Here is a 19,792-nt window from a genome sequence, read left to right as displayed (position 1 = left end):
TCACCAGTACCCTGTGCAGTTGCAGCATAACTTCCCAGCTCTTCAATTCACAATAAAAACTTAAAAATTATAGACAATTTTTACAAGGAAGAATACAAAAAGCAATGTGCATTTTAGTGCAAAATGGTGATACTGTTGCTGGTAGCATTGATATTGTGATTAGGGTTGTGCAAGTTGGTTCAAGAACTGAGTGATTGAAGAGAAGTAGCTGTTCTTGAACTTAGTGGTGTGGGACTTCAGGCTTCTGCCCATTGGTAGCTGCGAGAAGGGCACATGACTCATAGTGGGGATCTTTGATAAATCTTTCATTTGGTATATCTCACCAAAGCTGTCTCTCAAAAGGAGTTTAATTCATTGCCAGGCAGAAAAAAAACTAGTTACATGCAAATAATTGCAAACTTACAAAGTGAAATTCTGTTTTAATCCCCATAAAACTAAAATACCCTTTATGATAGAACATAGAACAGTACAGGCCCTTTGGCTCAAGATGTTGTGCTGTCCTTTTAACCTAGTCTTAAGATCAGTCTAACCCTTCACTCCCACATAGCCTTCCATTTTTCTTTCATCCATGTGCCTATCTAAGTCTCTCAAATGTCCCTAATGTATCTGCCTTTATCACTATCCCTGTTTCATGACCTACTGTTTTTTTTAAAAAGTTAAAAAAAATCTGACATTTCCCCCATACATTCCTCCAATCACCTTAAAATGATGCACCCTCATATTGGCCATTTCTGTCTTGAGATAAAGGTCTCTAGCTATCCACTCTATTGATGCCTCTTATCTTATACACCTCTATAAAGTCACCTCTCATCTTCCTTTGCTCAGAGAAAAAAGCCCCAGCTTGCTCAACCTATCCTCATAATGTTGTCATCAACTCATGGCGACCCTATGGTTAGTGTAGTTGTCCATAGGGTCTTGTGGCAAGATGTGGAAGTAGATGGCCAGGCCTTTCTTCTGCACATACTACTGCTGCCCAGGTTGGGACCCAGACAGATTCAAACTCTGGACCATTCACCTCAAAGTCTAGTGCTGATGCCACTAAATCACTGGCTGGCCCAATCATCATAATTAATACATGCTCTGTAATCCAGGCTGCATCCTGATAAATCTCCTTTGCACCCTCTCTAAAGCTTCCACATCCTTCCTATAATGAGGTGACCAGAAATGAACACAATATTCCAAGTGAAGTACTACAAAACAAAATCAGTTGTTTAAAATAATTACTGTTTTTGGGCATGCTGTACTTTTTGAAATCCTGACTAAAATGAAGTTATAATTCAAAGTATATTTATTATCAAAGTATATATGTAGTATACAACCCTAAGATTTGTCTTCCGACAGCATGAAACAAACACCATGGAACCTGTTTAAAGAAAACATCAAACACCCAACACACACACAAAAAGAACAAATTGCACAAATGTTAAAAAACGAGTTTTAAAAAAAACAGTGAAATTGTTCATCAGTTAATTAATGCAGTTTGCCCATTCTAAAGGCTCCATCCAAATGAATTCTTTTGCTGGAGAAGTGAAGCAGCAGGAAGCATATAGCTAATCAGCAGGAAGTTATTTTTTCATCTTGCCTAATAATGTGCAGACTGCTTAGAAGGTGCATTTTTGGAACAGTTGTGGAGAATGAATACTTCTGGGAATTGAATGTGTACTTGCACTAAAAAAAAACAGCTGTGCCTTAGATTATTACAAAGTTTCCAGATGTCTATAGCAAAAAAAATCTAAATGCTGACTTCTGGCTACTTTCTCAATGTATTAGACTACTGGGATATTCGTGTACTGCTGTCAGTTGCCTGGTACCCTATACCATGGTATTAATTGGGTTGAATCTTTTGGGCAGTACTTATCAGTTCAAAGGGTTTAGACAGTATTAAGTTTAATTCAGCTGTTTTTCCCTCATTTTATTATGGTACAATTACTTCAGTGATATAACTCCTAATGAAATGGTTGGGAGAAGTAGGCTAGTGAAGATTTGTGGCTTTTTGTACAAAATGTTTATTAATTGCTTTTTGTGAAAAATGGGGCAGTTACATGATGATGATGCTTCTGTCTGTGTTACATGTTGCTGTGTTGCAAGTGCTATTGGACATGCCAGGTAGTTCATGTACTAAATGGAGAAGTACAGTCTGATTTCTGGGCATGTCCTACTACCCTACAACTAAAATCTCATACACAGGCAAAGTAGTAATTTCACCCTGCAACTAGTCTCTCATTTTGTCTTATCCGTTTCTCCTGCTGCCTTCTCTGCAACTCCGTTATCTTTTTCATCTTGCTAATGTTGTAGGACAAAGGGCCCCGGCTTGAAATGTTAACTCTGTTTCCTTCTCCCAATCAGTTGCTTGACCAGCTGAGTGATTCCATTATCTTCTGGTATTACTGGAAGTGTAACTTTGGGATATTCCTATAAAGCTGGTGCAAGTCCAACAAACAAACATTTTTCAAACAAAAACCCGTGTGTCCGAAGGTCAAGATGTTCTCTGAATTCAATTTATTAAGGCATTTTGGGATAATAAACACCTGTAAAGCAAATTCCGATTAGTTGGATGTTCTCTAGGAAAACCAATTGTACAATTCTTGAGGGAATTCAGGAAATGTCAACTGCATGTCAAGCGTGCAACGTTTCAAGCTATGGCCTTGTGATAGTTATTAATCTGTCAGTTAAATTTGCCAAAATGTTTGGACATATGAGCTATTTTTAATACCATTTAAATTCTGTTTCCAAACAGAAAACCCTGAGCTTTTTGTTTGCTAAGTTTATTTCCATGGGCTCACTGCAGATTCAAATAAACTAACATTTTCAGGGATCCACGAGTCTTGTGGGAATTTATGAAAGTCTGAGTAATGGCAGCTTATGTTAGGGTGTCAGCTTCCCAGGTTCAGAGCAAGATTTAAAGAGAAAATTGTGTATAGATATAGTTTTGTAGTGTGGACTGTGCAGTATGATGTTACCTGCTGGTGCAATTCCTAACTTCCTAAGAATACACTTGAGCCTTTGAAGGTAAATATAATTTATATTGCTATTACAGTGAAGTCAGTGTAACAGTGTTACATTGGTCTGATTCAGGGGTATGGGTTCTTCCCTCTTGGTGTTTGAGTAGGAGACTCAAGTGGGACAAGGCCAAATTCTGTTCTGCAGTGATGCATCGTGTGCATCCTAGCAGGCAAGAGCCATTAAATAAGGTACAATTTATGGGAGAACTAGAGACAAAAGAGACTGCAGATGCTGCAATCTGGAGCAGCATGTGAGTTGCTGGAGGAACTTGGCAGGTCAGGCGTGAATGGTCTTGACTTGAAATATTGACTGTCCATTTTTTTTAGTAAAAAGGTTTCAAAGGCACATTTAATGCCAGAAGGATATATACAATATACATCCTGAAATGCTTTCTTTGCAACTATCCACGAAAAACAGAGGAGTGCTCCCAAAGAATGAATAATAGTTAAATGTTAGAACAGCAGACTCCCCAGCTCCCCCTCACATGCGTAAGCAGCAGCAAAGCTACGATCCTGCCTCCCCACCAGCAAAAAAAAAAGGATCGGCACCTACCACCGAGCACTCCAGCGTACAGCAGACACAGACTTGCAGTACCCCAAAGACTACTCAGTATTCGACATACCACAGGCTCTCTCCCTCTCTAATAAGGGAGAAAGAGATATATCCGTTTTCACAGCAACTCCTTGGTTTCTACACCCTCCCCGCCCCTTCCCATCTGAAATATCCCTTCACTTTGGTGCCTGTTCCAACCATCCATCTCTTGTCTTCTTCCAGTTATAAAGATTCATTCAATTAGCCATGAGGTCTTTGTCAATTTTTGAAGAACTTTCAAAAACTGACCCATGTGAGTTTATTATTGGTGGACATTCATGAGTGGTATGTTTGGGCTATTTCTGCAGAACCTTATGATCTGCATGTTCTCCCTGTAACTTCAGTGAGAGGTCATAGTGGCCCTGTAAGGCTCTACTTCTCCTATGTACACTTGAACTGCAAAATAGTCTGGTTTGTGTTCAGTGGATATTCTAAGCTATCTAGCAAAGTGTGAAGTATTGACAGTGGAAATTTGCAGAACTCTTTCTGAAAGGCTGAGGTAAGACAAGTTTCAGGGCTAAATCTGTAACCCTTGTTTAAGAAAAAATGACTTTGGTAGATGGAACTGAATGATAGAACAGGCTTGAAAGTCCAAATGGCTGCTTCAACCATCCATTGATTAGTGAGGAGGGTGTGAATTAAGGTTGTGATTTAAGCAGCTTTTATTCTCTTAGAGTTTAGAGGAGATCTCATGGAATATTTTTCCAGAGTGCACAGCAAACTGGATACTGAAATGATATTTTCCCTGACCGAGGGGTGCCCTGGCAGCTAACCTATACCAGTAACATTATTTTTAATATGTAATTTTGTTCACTTCTATTTTTATCTTAGCTGTTTGTCCAGTCTCCATGCTTCCTTTGCTCTGTGCCATGATGGTGTGAAATCCTTATTTGCTATCTGGTCTTTGTACAATACTCACTACCAGATTTAACATTCTTGCTGTTAAGGACTCCCACCATCTGGGAAATGCCTTCTCATTACTGCCAAAAGGGAAGAGATGCAGGAGCCTAAAGACTCGCTCAATGTTTTAGGAACAGCTTCTTCCATCAGATTTCTGAATGGTCCATGAACTCTACCACACTATTTTTTCCCCTGCACTTTTTGTTGATCTTAACTTTTTAATTTTGTCTTACATTGCACTGCTGCCACAAAACAACAAATTTCACGACCTATGCCAGTGACAATATACAAGCGCCCCCTCTTTATGAATGGTCGCTTTGTGCCACTTCGCTTTTACGAAAGACCTACATCAGTACCTGTTTTTGCTAACCGGACGAGAGAAACGGCGGCAGGGTCAGCTTTAAACTTGTGTTTATCCGAGAAAGACTACCATGACCATGAAGCCTTGCACGGGCAGGTGTGTGCGCATGCGTGTACGTGCTAATTTTTTTTTTCTCTCTACATATTGTTTTTAGCTAAATCTTCCTGATTCTGATAAGTGAAATGACACTGTACATTATTTCTACCTATAGGTTGTGTATTTATCTTATCATTCTCACTTTTACTGTATGTTAGTGTTTTTTTTTTAGGTTTTATGTGCTATTTGGTATGATTTGGTAGGTTATTTTTTGGGTCTGGGAACACTCAAATTTTTCCCATATAAATTGATGGTAATTGGTTCCTTGCTTTACGCCATTGTGGCTTAAGAAAGGTGGCATAGGAACGCTTTACTTTCATAAAGCAGGGGGGGGACCTGTACCTGATTCTGATATGGCAGTGTAATCGCTGACTCAATGCGAGTCATGACAGCACCCACAGAGGCTTTTGAAAGCCATGCTGCCTCTCCTTTTAATAGCTGTAATTGGACCACAAGCAGGTGCCAGGCACACAAAGACATCCAGTCTATGAGATTTGCTTTCACCTGAACATTAAAACAGTTCATTTGATCCTGGAGATAAAACTGGTGGTGGTATGAATTATTGCTATATTTAGTAAGGATGTACTTCTGATGTATCTCAAGTAACCAACTTATCTGTTTATCTCCACCATTTTGTTTGGGTTACAGAAATGTATCTCTCGTGTTGCATTAGGGTGTAGAATTGTTATTTTTCTTGCAGTTTAACTTGTGCTTGGTTATCAGTTTCATATAATCACCTGTATGCGTATAATTGTTCAGTGAATTTTCAGTAATTGCAGTATAGCTATTTCTATATTTTTCTACAAGTTTCTCTGCAGTCTGTGCCATGTCACTGAGCATGTTCTTTCTTATCACTGGAATGTGCTTTATTTGTCTAGTGAATTAGTTTTTAATCATCTGAGATGACCATGACTACTTTAATCTTTTTCTTTGTTCTTGTAACATCTAATAAAGGGCCATAACCACCAAGTTTTATGCCTCATCCTTGATTTCTGAAGAACCTCTGGATCACAAAATCACCAAATACAATACCTACAATGAATTGCTTAACGTTCAGCATGATCCCAGTATCTTAGGATCTTGTCTTTCTCTTGCATCTTGAGTGTAGTGTTTTATCTCCCTTTGAGTGAAAGCCAGCTTGCTGGAAGTGTTGTTACGCTGCCTGTGTAGTCACTTGAATACTTGGATTGGCTTTCCATTCTATTTTCAATTTCTTTGCTGTTGCTGACCAGTCATTTAAGTTGGTGGGACATGATTCAAATATATGTCCCTTAGTTGCAGCAGTTTGAGAAGTTAAAGCACAAAGCACCACTACCCTTTATCTTTCTTCACTGTTATCTGCTCTGTGCTGCCTATGTAAGTCTATTAATTTCAGGCTGGAGTGTCTTGCAGCATTGGTAAGTTTAAAATATTGCCCCACAATTAGACACATTCGTGAAAAGAAGTCAGTGTACTTCATCTTCAATTTTTAACAACTCTTGAGCCTACCCTGCTTGTAATTCTAGCATTGCAAACATTATTGAGCATGCCAATTTGTGAGCTTTGCATTCAAGACTTGTATCTTTTCAAACAGCTTTCATTGTGGTTGAAATGAATGAGGGTATTTTGTCTCTGCTTGTAATTGACATATTGACATGTGCTAAAATTGTTACTGACATATTTATAAATGCACAATTATCTCTGTAATGTATATGGCAGCATAGGGGTGCAGCTAGCAGAACTGCTGCCTCAGGGTGCCAGAGGCCCAGGTTCAGTCCTGACCTTGGATGCTGTGTGGAGTTTGCATGTTTTTCTTGTGACTGCTTGCCTCCCACATCCCAAAGATGTGTTGCTAATTGGCCACTGCAAATTACATCTAGTGTGTAGAAGAGGGGTAGAATCTGGAGAGAGTTGATGGGAATGCAGAGTAAATAAAAATAGGATTAACACAGGATTAGTATAACTAGGTGGTTGATCTCTCAGGTCTTAGTGGGCTGAAGGTCCCATTTCTGTGCTGTATCACTGTATGATTCTATATCATCATTTTTTAAAAATTCCTGGCAGACTTTAATTGTATTGTTTCTTTTCCCACAGACTGTTGCTGTCTTTGATGACATGGAGAAGTTGAACTCGACTGGAGATGGTATATTTTTCATTTTAAATCACTTTATTCAAAGTTGGAAACATATTTTATGTACTGAATGCCAGGCTAGCTTAGATATTTAAAAAGTATAACTGTGGCCAAATTTTATTTTATAATAGTTTAAAATAAAATGTCTAGTGTATATGAAATAGAAGGGCAGGGGGATCACTGGTTTCTGTTTTTTATATATATATTGATATATATATATAAAAAGAAGTTAGGTGTATTGAGTGGAGTACCCAGACTTCTAGTTTAGATCACAATCCGATAGATAAGAGAGGCTATTTGATTTAATAGTTTCAAGATGACTAACTGCCCCTTGAATGACTCCAGAGTTTTTGCATCTAAGCCCAGAGTCCAATCTAAGAATTAATCATTTTGCAAAGCAATGCCTCCTGATTTCATAGAGTCATCGTTTAACTTGAGAGAGTGCTCAGAATAAAATGTTACATGTAGTTTATGTTCTTCAAAGCTCAGGCACTTTTCCCCAGACTACCCTCATAATTCAGTACTTAGATGCCAGTCATTTGATTGTCCTCTTCACTGTTTCCTTATGTGGAATAATAGTCCAGTGACTTTAGTGACACTATTCAAACTAGGACCCAAGTCAAAAGCTTGCAATTTGTCATTGTACCTTGGCTTGTGTTTGCTTTGTAGATTACTGTTTTGTAGTGACTAGATGCCCTAAATCTTAAGACACATTGTCTAAATCTTAAGTCACATCCTGAGGACTGCCTGCTTTTTCACTGTTTTTAAACTTGGACTATTATACAAATTACATCAAAGTTATCACACATTGTCTTGAAATCACATAATGAAGTATTAGTTAATAGTTTTATTTTCCCAGGTCATGACATATGTGATTGTTCAGACTGCTGCTACATCCATTCATTACTTTTATCACCTATTACATTTGCCATTTGCTTACTGGAGGTTAAGATACTTTTTGTTGTGCTGAGATGAGGACTTCATAAATGATACTCAGTAGTTCAAGAATGTTAGATACTACCAGCTTGCGTAAGGTTTGTTAAAATCCCTCAATAGAATGGCATTTGTTCCCAAAATAGTATTTTGTTAAGAGGTAGGTAGGTAGTTATGTTTTAGTCAATAGGCTATTCCAAGTATTTCTCTTAATCCCTTTTCTCTCTCTCTAACTGCCAATGAGTTAATTCCAAGCATTTGTGGTCCTCCATCTCATGTCCAGTGTTTGGAATTAACTGTATTTCTAAGAGCTCGCATCATGATTCTCAAATGACATAACAACCATTGAGTTTGAACACCATGTGTGTGAAAGCTTCTAACAACCTAGGTGGGTGTCTGTTTTTAATGGCATTCCTTTTTCCATTTTATAAACTTTCTTCAATTAACTTCCTTCCCTCTTTTTTTCCCCACTGTATTCTTTACCCTTCCTTAAGTTCTTGCTCACTCTCTTCTTTATCCCCTTAGTAAAGATACTAATACCAGTCTGGCTTGGATGAGACTGGTCTCATCTGAAGAGCATTCGCTGCATGTATTTTCCTTAGGCCTAGGGATCTTGAGCATTCAAATCTGTACTTGCTTTTGAGCTCCATATCTAACCGGTTCCTGTTTTACTGGTGCACTGCATTGCACTAAGAATAATACTGAATTTATTGAGAAAGGGCTTGCATTTCATCTTGCTGTAATTTCAGGATGCCTGGAAGTGCTTTGCAATCAACTACTTGCTTTAAAAATGTAGTCACAAAATGCGCAAATGCAAAAGTCAGTTTTGTACACAGCAGTTCTCGCAAGCAGCAAATAAAGTGAATGTCCAGTTAACTTGTGCTTTTTTTTTTGTAGAGTGCTGATTGAGGGAGAAATGCTGATCTGGGGTATATGAGGGAAACTCCCCTGTTTTTAATACCATGGATTTTTTTTTGTATCTGCATGAGGCCATTTGGACCTCACTTTAGTTCCTTATCCAATGTAGTGATCCTTTAGTCCAAAGCCGAGGGTCTGTCTAGATTACATGCTCTGATTCAGAAATGGACCTGGACACTCAACTTTCTGACTTGAGTATAAGTTGGCTAACTCAGACAGGTTTATGACCCTTAAAGTCTTGTACTTTAGTTTAAAATTTAACTCCTTCACCTCTTTACAAGAATCCCATTCTGCATTCTTCCTTTTTTTAATCCCCTTCTTGGTGCCAGTGAGCCAATGAGCATTCAGGATTGGGCTGTCTATACTACAAATTATGCAAGTATCCCCTCTGTTTCTCATAAATAGTGTCACTCATTTACCCCAGGTAAGCTCTTGATTTGCTGTCCTGTGCTGTTAATATACGTTTGCCTTTACTTACAACCCTACTTTTTTCTAAGTATTTCAGAAAATGTGAGTCTATTGAAAAATTCCGATCCCTAGTTTTTTTCCCTTTGTTGTGACGTTTCCTCGTGTATTGTCCTTGCTCTGTATTCAGCCACCTTTATCCCCATCCTGCTTTAGTTCCTCTGTGTGAGGAGAAGCCTTTCCTCATAATGTAGGTCATGGGGTGTAATCTGCTAGTCCTTGTGCTCTTTTGACATTAAGTGCACCCACTGTTAAATATGCAAATACAGGTTTCCCCCTGCTATCTGAAGGTAGAGAGTTCCTATGAAACCGTTTGTAAGCCAAAATGTCGTAAATCAAAGAAGCAATTACCATTAATTTATATGGGAAAAATTTTTTGAGAGTTCCCAGACCCAAAAAATAACCTACCAAATTGTACCAAATAACACACAAAACCTAAAATAACACTAACATATAGTAAAAGCAGGAATGATATGATAAATATACAGCCTATATAAAGTAGAAATACTGTATGTATGGTGTCGTTTCACTTATCAAACTCGGGAAGACGGCCAGTCAAAATCGATTTGGAGAAAATTAAAAGATTGACACGTACACGCATGCGCAAACAACTGCCTGCACAAGGCTTCGTGGTCATTGTAGTCTTTCTTGGGGTAAACACAAGTATAAAGCGGGCGTCTTTTTTTCATAAAAGCGAAAATCCTCTTTGATTAGCGAAAACAGATACTAATGTAGGTCTTTCGTAACAGTGAGCTGTTGTAAAGCAAACGTTCAAAAAACAGGGGCCACCTGTATAGAAGTCAGTATTTTGCACAGCAGTTCTTGCAAATTGCAAATATGTTGCATGTACAGGACACTCTTTGGTTGGTGCCATGTATACCAGAGTTCACCGAAGTATCTTGGACTTGGAATTGCAATGAAAGATGGTGTAATTCACAAGCTAACTAAATTAGATGAGACAAGCAGAGTCTTAACTGGCAGACAAGCTTCACAAGAATGTAGCAATACCTAAAAGTGGCCTGACCTGTGTTGCCCTCTGAAAATGAGGGCTGTCAGTTACTGCTTGGCTACAGGGGTAGCACGGTAGTGTAGTGGTAGTGCAGTCACTTTGCATTGCCAATGATCAGGGTTACTATTGACCCACTGCTGTCTGTAAAGAGTTTGTACATTCTCCCTGTGACCGCATGCTCCAGTTCCCTCTCACTTTCCAAAGACAGACAAATTAGGGTTAGTAAGGTATGTTAGCATGCTATGTTGGCACCAGAAGTGTGGCGATATTTGTAAGGTGCCCCCAGCACATCCTCGGACTGTGTTGTTCATTGACGCAAACAATGCATTTCAATGTACATGTGAGAAATAAACTTAACCTTCATTCATTTTAAATTTGAGATTGATATCCAGGAGCATTGAGGCATACAGTGACTAGGCACATATATGGGGTTAGGTCAGAGTTCAACCATAATCTTGCTGTGTGATTGAAGTGTCTTGAGAAACTAAATGACCCTGTTCTTGTGTTCCGGGGGTAGAAACTGAGAAGGATTTGAGTGACCATAGGCCCAACACTGATCTTCAGTAACTACAGAGCACTAATCAACAGATCAAATGAAGCTGAGCTCTTCTGGCAAATCAGTAGAACAAATCTGGAGCCATCCTGCTGCAGTTGCTTCACCTTGACTACCACAATTATTGTGTCTGTTTTCTGTTACTAGAACTGAATTATGAGCAAAGAATATAAATCTTGTACTCTTCAGAATCGATCAGGTTTATTATCACTGACATATTATGTCATGAAATTTGCTTTGTGGCAGCAGTACAGTGCAGGACTTAAAAATTACTATAAAGTTAAAATTTAGATAACGCATAAGAGGAAGAGCGAGGTCGTGTTTGTGGACTGTTCGCAAATCTGATGGCAGAAGGGAAGAACCTGTTCCTAAATGAGTGTGAGTCTTCAGGCTCTCTGCCACCTCCTTGATGTTAGTAATGTAAAGAGGGCAATTATAAGTGCAGAGAGAGTATAGCAATGGGCTAAGCACATATCTTTCAACCTTCAAGGAAAATGGAGAGAGGCTCTACAAAAATTAGGAATTCAGTGGACCAGAAGTTAACTCTGCACAGTATTTTAAGTTAATTGATCATAGAATAGGCAGAAGATGAATTTAGAACAAAAATGGCAGGAAAGACACTGAAAGTGAAACTAACTGGATTGGTTTCAAGGCAATGAAGGTAAAATCTCTGTGGAGTCATTCTAGAGGCAAGTCAGTGTTGTCAGCTTTTGACAGAATATTGAGGAAAGTGGATCTGACCTTTAGTTGTCCTTATCTTTGTAACATTTGGAATTGGAAGTTGCTGAAAGAAATTTGTACGTAGCAAATGAGAAATAACTACTAAATTTTAAAATTCTTTTCAGATTCTGTTTGGCTAAAATGGAATAACCTTTAAGTCTGGCAAAAGTGTTAATTTTAGCAATTGAGAAGTGTCAAAATTATGCATCTTTGTAGCAGTCATCCAATAGAAATATGAGAGGGGGGGAATTGTTCAGGTGTTCAGCATTTATAGAAACATAGAAAATAGGTGCAGGAGTAGGCCATTCAGCCCTTCAAGCCTGCACCGCCATTCAGTATGATCATGGCTGATCATCCAACTCAGAACCCTGTACCTGTTTTCTCTCCATACCCCCTGATCCCTTTAGCCACAAGGGCCATATCTAACTTCCTCTTAAATATAGCCAATGAACTGGTCTCAACTGTTTACTGTGGCAGAGAATTCCACAAATTCACTACTCTCTGTGTGAAGAAGTTCTTCCTCATCTCAGTCCTAAAAGGCTTCCCTGTTATCCTTAAACAGTGACCCCTCCTTCTGGACTTCCCTAACATCAGAAACAATCTTCCTGCATCTAGCCTGTCCAATCCCTTTAGAATTTTATATGTTTCAATAAGATCCCCCCTCAATCTTCTAAATTCCAGTGAGTATAAGCCTAGTCGATCCAGTCTTTCTTCATATGAAAGTCCTGCCATCCCAGGAATCAATCTGGTGAACCTTCTCTGTCCTTCCTCTATGGCAAGAATGTCTTTCCTCAGATTAGGGGACCAAAACTGCACACAATACTCTAGGTGCGGTCTCACCAAGGCCTTGTACAACTGCAGTAGAACCTCCCTGCTCCTGTACTCAAATCCTTTTGCTATGAATGCCAACATACCATTTGCCTTTTTCACCGCCTGCTGTACCTGCATGCCCACCTTCAATGACTGGTGTACAATGACACCCAGGTCTTGTTGCATCTCCCCTTTTCCTAATTGGCCACCGTTCAGATAATAATCTGTTTTCCTGTTCTTGCAACCAAGGTGGATAACCTCACATTTATCCACATTAAATTGCATCTGCCACGAATTTGCCCACTCACCTAACCTATCCAAGTCAGCCTGCATCCTCTTAGCATCCTCCTCACAGCTAACACCGCCATCCAGCTTCATGTCATCCGCAAACTTGGAGATGCTGCATTTAGTTGCCTCGTCTAAATTATTAATATATATTGTAAACAACTGGGGTCCCAGCACTGAGCCTTGCGGTACCCCAGTAGTCACTGCCTGCCATTCTGAAAAGGTCCCGTTTACTCCCACTCTTTGCTTCCTGTCTGCCAACCAATTCTCTATCCACATCAATACCATACCCCCAATACCGTGTGCTTTAAGTTTGCACACTAATCTCCTGTGTGGGACCTTGTCAAAAGCCTTTTGAAAATCTAAATATACCACATCCACTGCCTTTCCCCTATCCACTCTACTAGTTACATCTTCAAAAAATTCTATAAGATTCATCAGATATGATTTTCCTTTCACAAATCCATGCTGACTTTGTCCGATGATTTCACCTCTTTCCAAATGTGCTGTTATCACATCTTTGATAACCGACTCTAGCATTTTCCCCACCACCGATGTCAGACTAACCGGTCTATAATTCCCCGGTTTCTCTCTCCCTCCTTTTTTTGAAAAGTGGGGTTACATTAGCCACCCTCCAATCCTCAGGAACTAATCCAGAATCTAAGGAGTTTTGAAAAATTATCGCTAATGCATCCACTATTTCTTGGGCTACTTCCTTAAGCACTCTGGGATGCAGACCATCTGGCCCTGGGGATTTATCTGCCTTTAATCCCTTCAATTTACCTAACACCGCTTCCCTACTAACATGTATTTCCCTCAGTTCCTCCATCTCACTAGACCCTCGGTTCCTTACTATTTCCGGAAGATTATTTATGTCCTCCTTAGTGAAGACAGAACCAAAGTAGTTATTCAATTGGTCTGCCATGTCTTTGTTCCCTATGATCAATTAACCTGTTTCTGACTATAAAGGGCCTACATTTGTCTTGACCAATCTTTTTCTTTCCACGTATCTACAAAAGCTTTTACAGTCAGTTTTTATGTTCCCTGCCAGCTTTCTCTCATAATCTTTTTTCCCTTTCATAATTAAGCCCTTTGTCCTCCTCTGCTGGTCTCTGAATTTCTCCCAGTCCTCAGGTGTGCCACTTTTTTTTTTGCTAATTTGTGTGGTTCTTCTTTGGACTTGATACTATCCCTAATTTCCCTTGTCAGCCACGGGTGCACTACCTTCCCTGGTTTATTCTTTTGCCAAACTGGGATGAACAATTATTGTAGTTCATCCATGCAATCTTTAAATGCTTGTCATTGCATATCCATTGTCAACCCTTTAAGTATCATTTGCCAGTCTATCTTAGCTAATTCACGTCTCATACCTTCAAAGTTACCCTTCTTTAAGTTCAGAACCTTTGTTTCTGAATTAACTATGTCACTCTCCATCTTAATGAAGAATTCCACCATATTATGGTCACTCTTACCCAAGGGGCCTCGCATGACAAGATTGCTAACTAACCCTTCCTCATTGCTCAATACCCAATCTAGAATGGCCTGCTCTCTAGTTGGTTCCTCGACATGTTGGTTCAGAAAACCATCCCGCATACATTCTAAGAAATCCTCTTCCTCAGCACCTTTACCAATTTGGTTCACCCAATCTATATGTAGATTGAAGTCACCCATTATAACTACTGTTCCTTTATTGCACACATTTCTAATTTCCTGTTTAATGCCATCCCCAACCTCACTACTACTGTTAGGTGGCCTGTACACAACTCCCACCAGTGTTTTCTGCCCCTTAGTGTTATGCAGCTCTACCCATATCGATTCCACATCCTCCAGGCTAATGTCCCTCCTTTCTATTGCGTTCATCTCCTCTCTAACCAGCAATGCTACCCCACCTCTTTTTCTTTCCTGTCTATCCCTCTTGAATATTGAATATCCCTGGATGTTGATCTCCCATCCTTAGTCACCCTGGAGCCATGTCTGTGATCCCAACTATATCATAATCATTAATAATTATCTCCACATTCAATTCATCCACCTTGTAAGAATGCTCCTCGCATTGACGCACAAAGCCTTCAGGCTTGTTTTTACAACACTCTTAGCCCTTATACAATTATGTTGAAAAGTGGCTCTTTTTGCTTTTTGCCCTGGATTTGCCTGCCTGCCACTTTTACTTTTCACCTTACTACTTTTTGCTTCTACCCTCATTTTACACCCCTCTGTCTCTCTGCACTTGTTCCCATCCCCCTGCCTCATTAGTTTAAAGCCTCCTGAACAGCAGTAGCAAACACTCCCCTTAGGACATTGGTTCCGGTCCAGCCCAGGTGCAGACCGTCCTGTTTATACCGGTCCCACCTCCCCCAGAACTGGTTCCAATGCCCCAGAAATTTGAATCCCTCCCCCTTGAACCATTTTTCAAGCCATGTATTCATCTGAAATATCCTCCTATTTCTACTTTGACTAGCACATGGCACTAGTAGTAATCCAGAGATTATTACCTTTCTGGTCCTACTTTTTAGTTTATCTCCTAACTCCCTAAATTCACCTTGTAGGACCTCATCTCGTTTTTTACCTATCTCATTGGTACCTATGTGCACCACGACCATTGGCTGTTCACCCTCCCATTCCAGAATGTCCTGCAGCCGCTCAGAGACATCCTTGACCCTTGCACCAGGGAGGCAACATACCATCCTGGAGTCTCGTTTGCAGCCGCAGAAACACCTATCTATTCCCCTTACAATCGAATCCCCTATCACTATAGCTCTCCCACTCCTTTTCCTTCCCTCCTGTGCCGCAGAGCCACCCATGGTGCAATGAACTCGGCTGCTGCTGCCTTCCTCTGATGAGACATCTCCCCCAACAGTATCCAATACAGTATATCTGTTTAGGAGGGAGATGACCTCAGGGGACTCCTGCACTACCTGCCTACTGCTATGCTGTCCAGTGGCCACCCCTTCCCTTTCTGCCTGTGTAGCCTTTACCTGCGGTGTGGCCAACTCACTGAACGTGCTATTCACGACTTTCCCAGCATCGCGGATGCTCCAGTATGAATCCAATCGCAGCTCCAGACGCTCAATGCGGTCTGCCAGAAGCTGCAGTTGGACACACTTCTTGCACACATAGTTGTCAGGGACACTAGAAGTATCCCTGATTTCCCACATGCTGCATGCACATCTTGTACTCTTGCGTCATTTCTATTGTAAATTACTTTTTAATACCTGGTATTAGCCAGGCCCATAAGTTAATGTTAGTGTTGTACTATTTCCACAGAATTTTGTTTTGATAATATATCAGGTTGTGCTCATTAGTTTAATATTAAGTGCACACTGAATGGAGCTATATCATTTCCAGCAATCATAACTGAATGAAAGATTTAATTTAGTCCATTCTGATGGTTTCTTTGATACAATGACTGTCTTCACTGTCGTGAGACATTTTCTATGTTATCACTATGGACGTAGTGTTTTATCTTCATAAATTATCTGATTCTAGTTTGGTTTTACTGATCATTTCTCACTCCTAGAACATAAATATTTATACAGTATCCACGGTGAACTTTGTTACCTTCAAAAGCACTTTTTTTCATTTTTATCCCCTTTTCTGAAGAAACAAAGGGCTGAATTAGAACCCAGCTCAGTCATACTGTTTTTATCATCAATGCACATTCCAATGGTAACTGGGAGTACAAAGTCTGTCATTATCATAACCCTGAAAACAGATTATATCTGTAACCTTTGACCAGTAATAAGCCAAGAGTCAGAAACTCTAAATCTTTCAGAGGAAACAGGAGCAAAATGTGGTTGAAGCATAAAAATAAGCTTATCACTGGTTTACACTGTGCCGATGGTTGTTCTAGGCAGTCCTGCACATCATAAAAGTAAAATATTGTATCCTTAAGAATTTGGACCTGTTAACTTTTTGTGTTGAATTGCAGCGAATGAATCCAACAATGAGGTCTACACTCGCTTTATGAAGTCACACAGATGCTATGATCTTGTCCCCACCAGCTCCAAACTTGTGGTATTTGACACTTCTCTGCAGGTAATGTAAGACTGTGGAGTTAATATTTGTCCAACCATTGCTGGTGCGTGTTCACTTCAGAGATATTTAGGTTTTTATAATGCTTTCCCCGTTCTTTGAAATAGTCAAAGCAGTTTACATCACGATGAATTACTTTGAAGTAGGCAAACCTTTTAGCCAGACTGATTAGAATCATTAATTCAAATTATGCAAGTTTGGAGTGTGGTAACAATCATTTCTTTGTGAAATTGCATGATGGACCAGGTACTTTCAATACGTTTCATAGCAAGGCCAGTGTTTACTGCTGCCAGGTGTGTCCATATGATATCGCTACTTTTGCGCAATGCTCAATTCACCTTTACTGACATGACATTGGAGTTCCAAGCTGTAATCTATATTCTTTATGGATTGGTCACAGTGGAAAGAGGAGCACATTGTGCCAATTTATCACTGATACTATTTAGAGGGACAAAGCTGAATTGTTAGACCTAACTGAGCAGCCTCAGAACTGACTGCAGACTGCTCAAACTGTTTCCTCCAGCATTTAGCTGCTGAGATTCTCACTCCAAGAGTGCCTCATTGGTGAAGTTGCTGGCACTTACTGGAGACATTGTGGCAAGGTGGACAGAAAGACGTGTCCATCAGACAAGTGGCTAGTCCTGAGACTCTTCAGAGGCATATTTTCTACCTGGACACTCTGAACAATGTATATGCAAGCTATGGTTTTTTCAAGGCTGTTACTGAGACGTGTGACATTCTGCAGGAAGACTATGAAGCCTGCACTGCCCTCTTCTCAGTCATGGTCATATTGGCTCTCGATTTCCTCACCAAATGGCTATACTGTGTCTTTGCCATTTCATCTGCTGCTCATCACTGCATCAGAGAGCTTTTTCACACACAGCACTTATGGAAAACTGATTTCATTTGCTTTGATTACAGTGAGGGTGAAGTGGCATCTCAGTGACTGGGATGGGCTGGGATTGCTGATTCCCCAAACTTGGCAGTCATTGAGTAGACACATCTGGCCACAGGGGCTCCCCTTAATCACCTGGATATTTCCATCATCTGGAAAGGTTTCCTCTCATTCAATCATTAGTTGCTTGTGGATTCTCAGTAGCATTTCCTGATTGTAAATAGGATGTTTCTGGGTCATAAATAGAACCTTGAAGAGGAGAGGCGGATACAGTAGGGTCTTTTAAGAGACACTTAGATAGGAACATGGAGCTTAGAAAAATAGCGGGCTATGCAGTAGGGTAATTCTAGGTAGTTTCTAGAGTAGGTTACATGGTCAGCACAACACTGGGGGCTGAAGAGCCTATGTGCTGTAGATTTCTATGATGTATATGATGGCTTCAACTGTGGTAAGACCAAATTGCCAGATATTTTCAGCAGCCCAGTAGAGACAAGGCCCCTGGTGGACAAAGCATCCACCAAGTTCCCTGTCTTCTTGGATCTGTGAGCTCTCCAATCATGCTAACTGAGCATAGATAGAAGAGGAGCCACACAAGTATTGTATTTATTGTGGCAAGCATTGATCTTCTGATAATGAGATTCCATTGCCTGCATCGTCCAGGGCTGCCCTGCAGTTTATGCCAACCAGTGTGGAGACTTGGTCAAGGCAAGACCTTTAACAGTGTTGATGCTTAGATATATTATAGGAAAAATGGACTTGGACCCTGCAAGTGGCTACACAGGTTGATAGGGCGGTAAAGGAGGCATGTAGCATGCGTGCCTTTAGGTGAGGAATTGAGTTTAAGAGTTGAATTTACAGTATGTTGCAGCTTTATGAAATTCTAATTGCGCAGTATCTAGAAACATAGAAAACCTACAGCACAATACAGGCCCTTTGGCCCACAGTGCTATGCTGAATATGTACTTATTTAGAAATTACTTAGGATTACCCATAGCCCTCTATTTTTCTAAGCTCCACGTACCTATCCAGGAGCCTCTTAAAAGACCCTATCGTATCCACCTCCACCACCAGCACCCAATTCCATGCACTCACCACTCTGCGTTTTTAAAGAAAACAACAACTTACCCCTGACATCTCCTCTGCACCTACTTCCAAGCACCTTAAAACTACCCTTTTGTGTTAGTGATTTCTGCCCTGGGGGAAAATCCTCTGACTATCCACACGATCAATGCCTCTCATCATCTTGTACACCTATCAGGTCACCTCTCATCCTCCACTGCTCCAAGGAAAAAAGGCTGAGTTCACTCAACCTTATCTCATAAGGCAAGCTCCCCAATCCAGGCAACATCCTTGTAAATCTCCTCTACACCCTTTCTATGGCTTCCACATCCTTCCTGTAGTGAGGTGACCAGAACTGAGCACAGTACTCCAAGTGAGGTTTGACCAGGGTCCTATATAGCTGTAATATTACCTCTTGGCTCTTAAACTCAATCCCACGGTTGATGAAGGCCAGTGCACCGTATGCCTTCGTAACCACAGAGTCAACCTGCACAGCAGCTTTGAGTGTCCTTTGGACACGGACCCCAAGATCCTTCTGATCCTCCACACTGCCAAGAGACTTACCGTTAGTACTATGTTCTGCCATCATATTTGACCGACCAAAATGAACCACCTCACACATATCTGGGTTGAACTCCATCTGCCACTTCTCAGCCCAGTTTTGCATCCTATCGATGTCCCGCTGTAACCTCTGACAGCCTTCCACTCTATCCACAACACCCCCAACCTTTATGTCATTAGCAAATTTACTAACCCATCCCTCCACTTCCTCATCATTTATAAAAATCATGAAGAGTAAGGGTCCCAGAACTGATCCCTGAGACACACCACTGGTCACCGACCTCCATGCAGAATATGAACCGTCTACAACCACTCTTTGGCTTCTGTGGGCAAGCCAGTTCTGGATCCACAAAGCAATGTCCCCTTGGATCCCATGCCTCCTTACTTTCTCAGTAAGCCTTACATGGGGTACCTTATCAAATGCCTTGCTGAAATCCATACACACTACATCTACTGCTCTACCTTCAATGTGTTTAGTCACATCCTCAACA

General features: G+C 40.5%; 1 protein-coding gene across 2 annotated transcripts in view; it reads left to right on the top strand.

Annotated features, from left to right (window-relative positions):
• LOC132384645 (5'-AMP-activated protein kinase subunit gamma-1) overlaps window positions 1-19,792 on the top strand; it is a 63,839-nt gene that overhangs the window by 11,992 nt on the left and 32,055 nt on the right. The window contains exons 2-3 of one of the 2 annotated variants that reach the window (XM_059955965.1): window positions 7,025-7,073; window positions 16,683-16,789. In XM_059955965.1, coding sequence (XP_059811948.1) covers window positions 7,025-7,073; window positions 16,683-16,789 — 156 coding nt within the window. The remainder of the gene's footprint in view (window positions 1-7,024; window positions 7,074-16,682; window positions 16,790-19,792) is intronic. The other variant, XM_059955966.1, reaches the window with a different exon arrangement.

Source organism: Hypanus sabinus, chromosome X1 (genome assembly GCF_030144855.1).
Source record: "Hypanus sabinus isolate sHypSab1 chromosome X1, sHypSab1.hap1, whole genome shotgun sequence".
Taxonomy (NCBI): Eukaryota; Metazoa; Chordata; class Chondrichthyes; order Myliobatiformes; family Dasyatidae; genus Hypanus; species Hypanus sabinus.
Note: the sequence above shows the minus strand (reverse complement) of the source record. Positions and strands in the feature narration are given on the sequence as shown.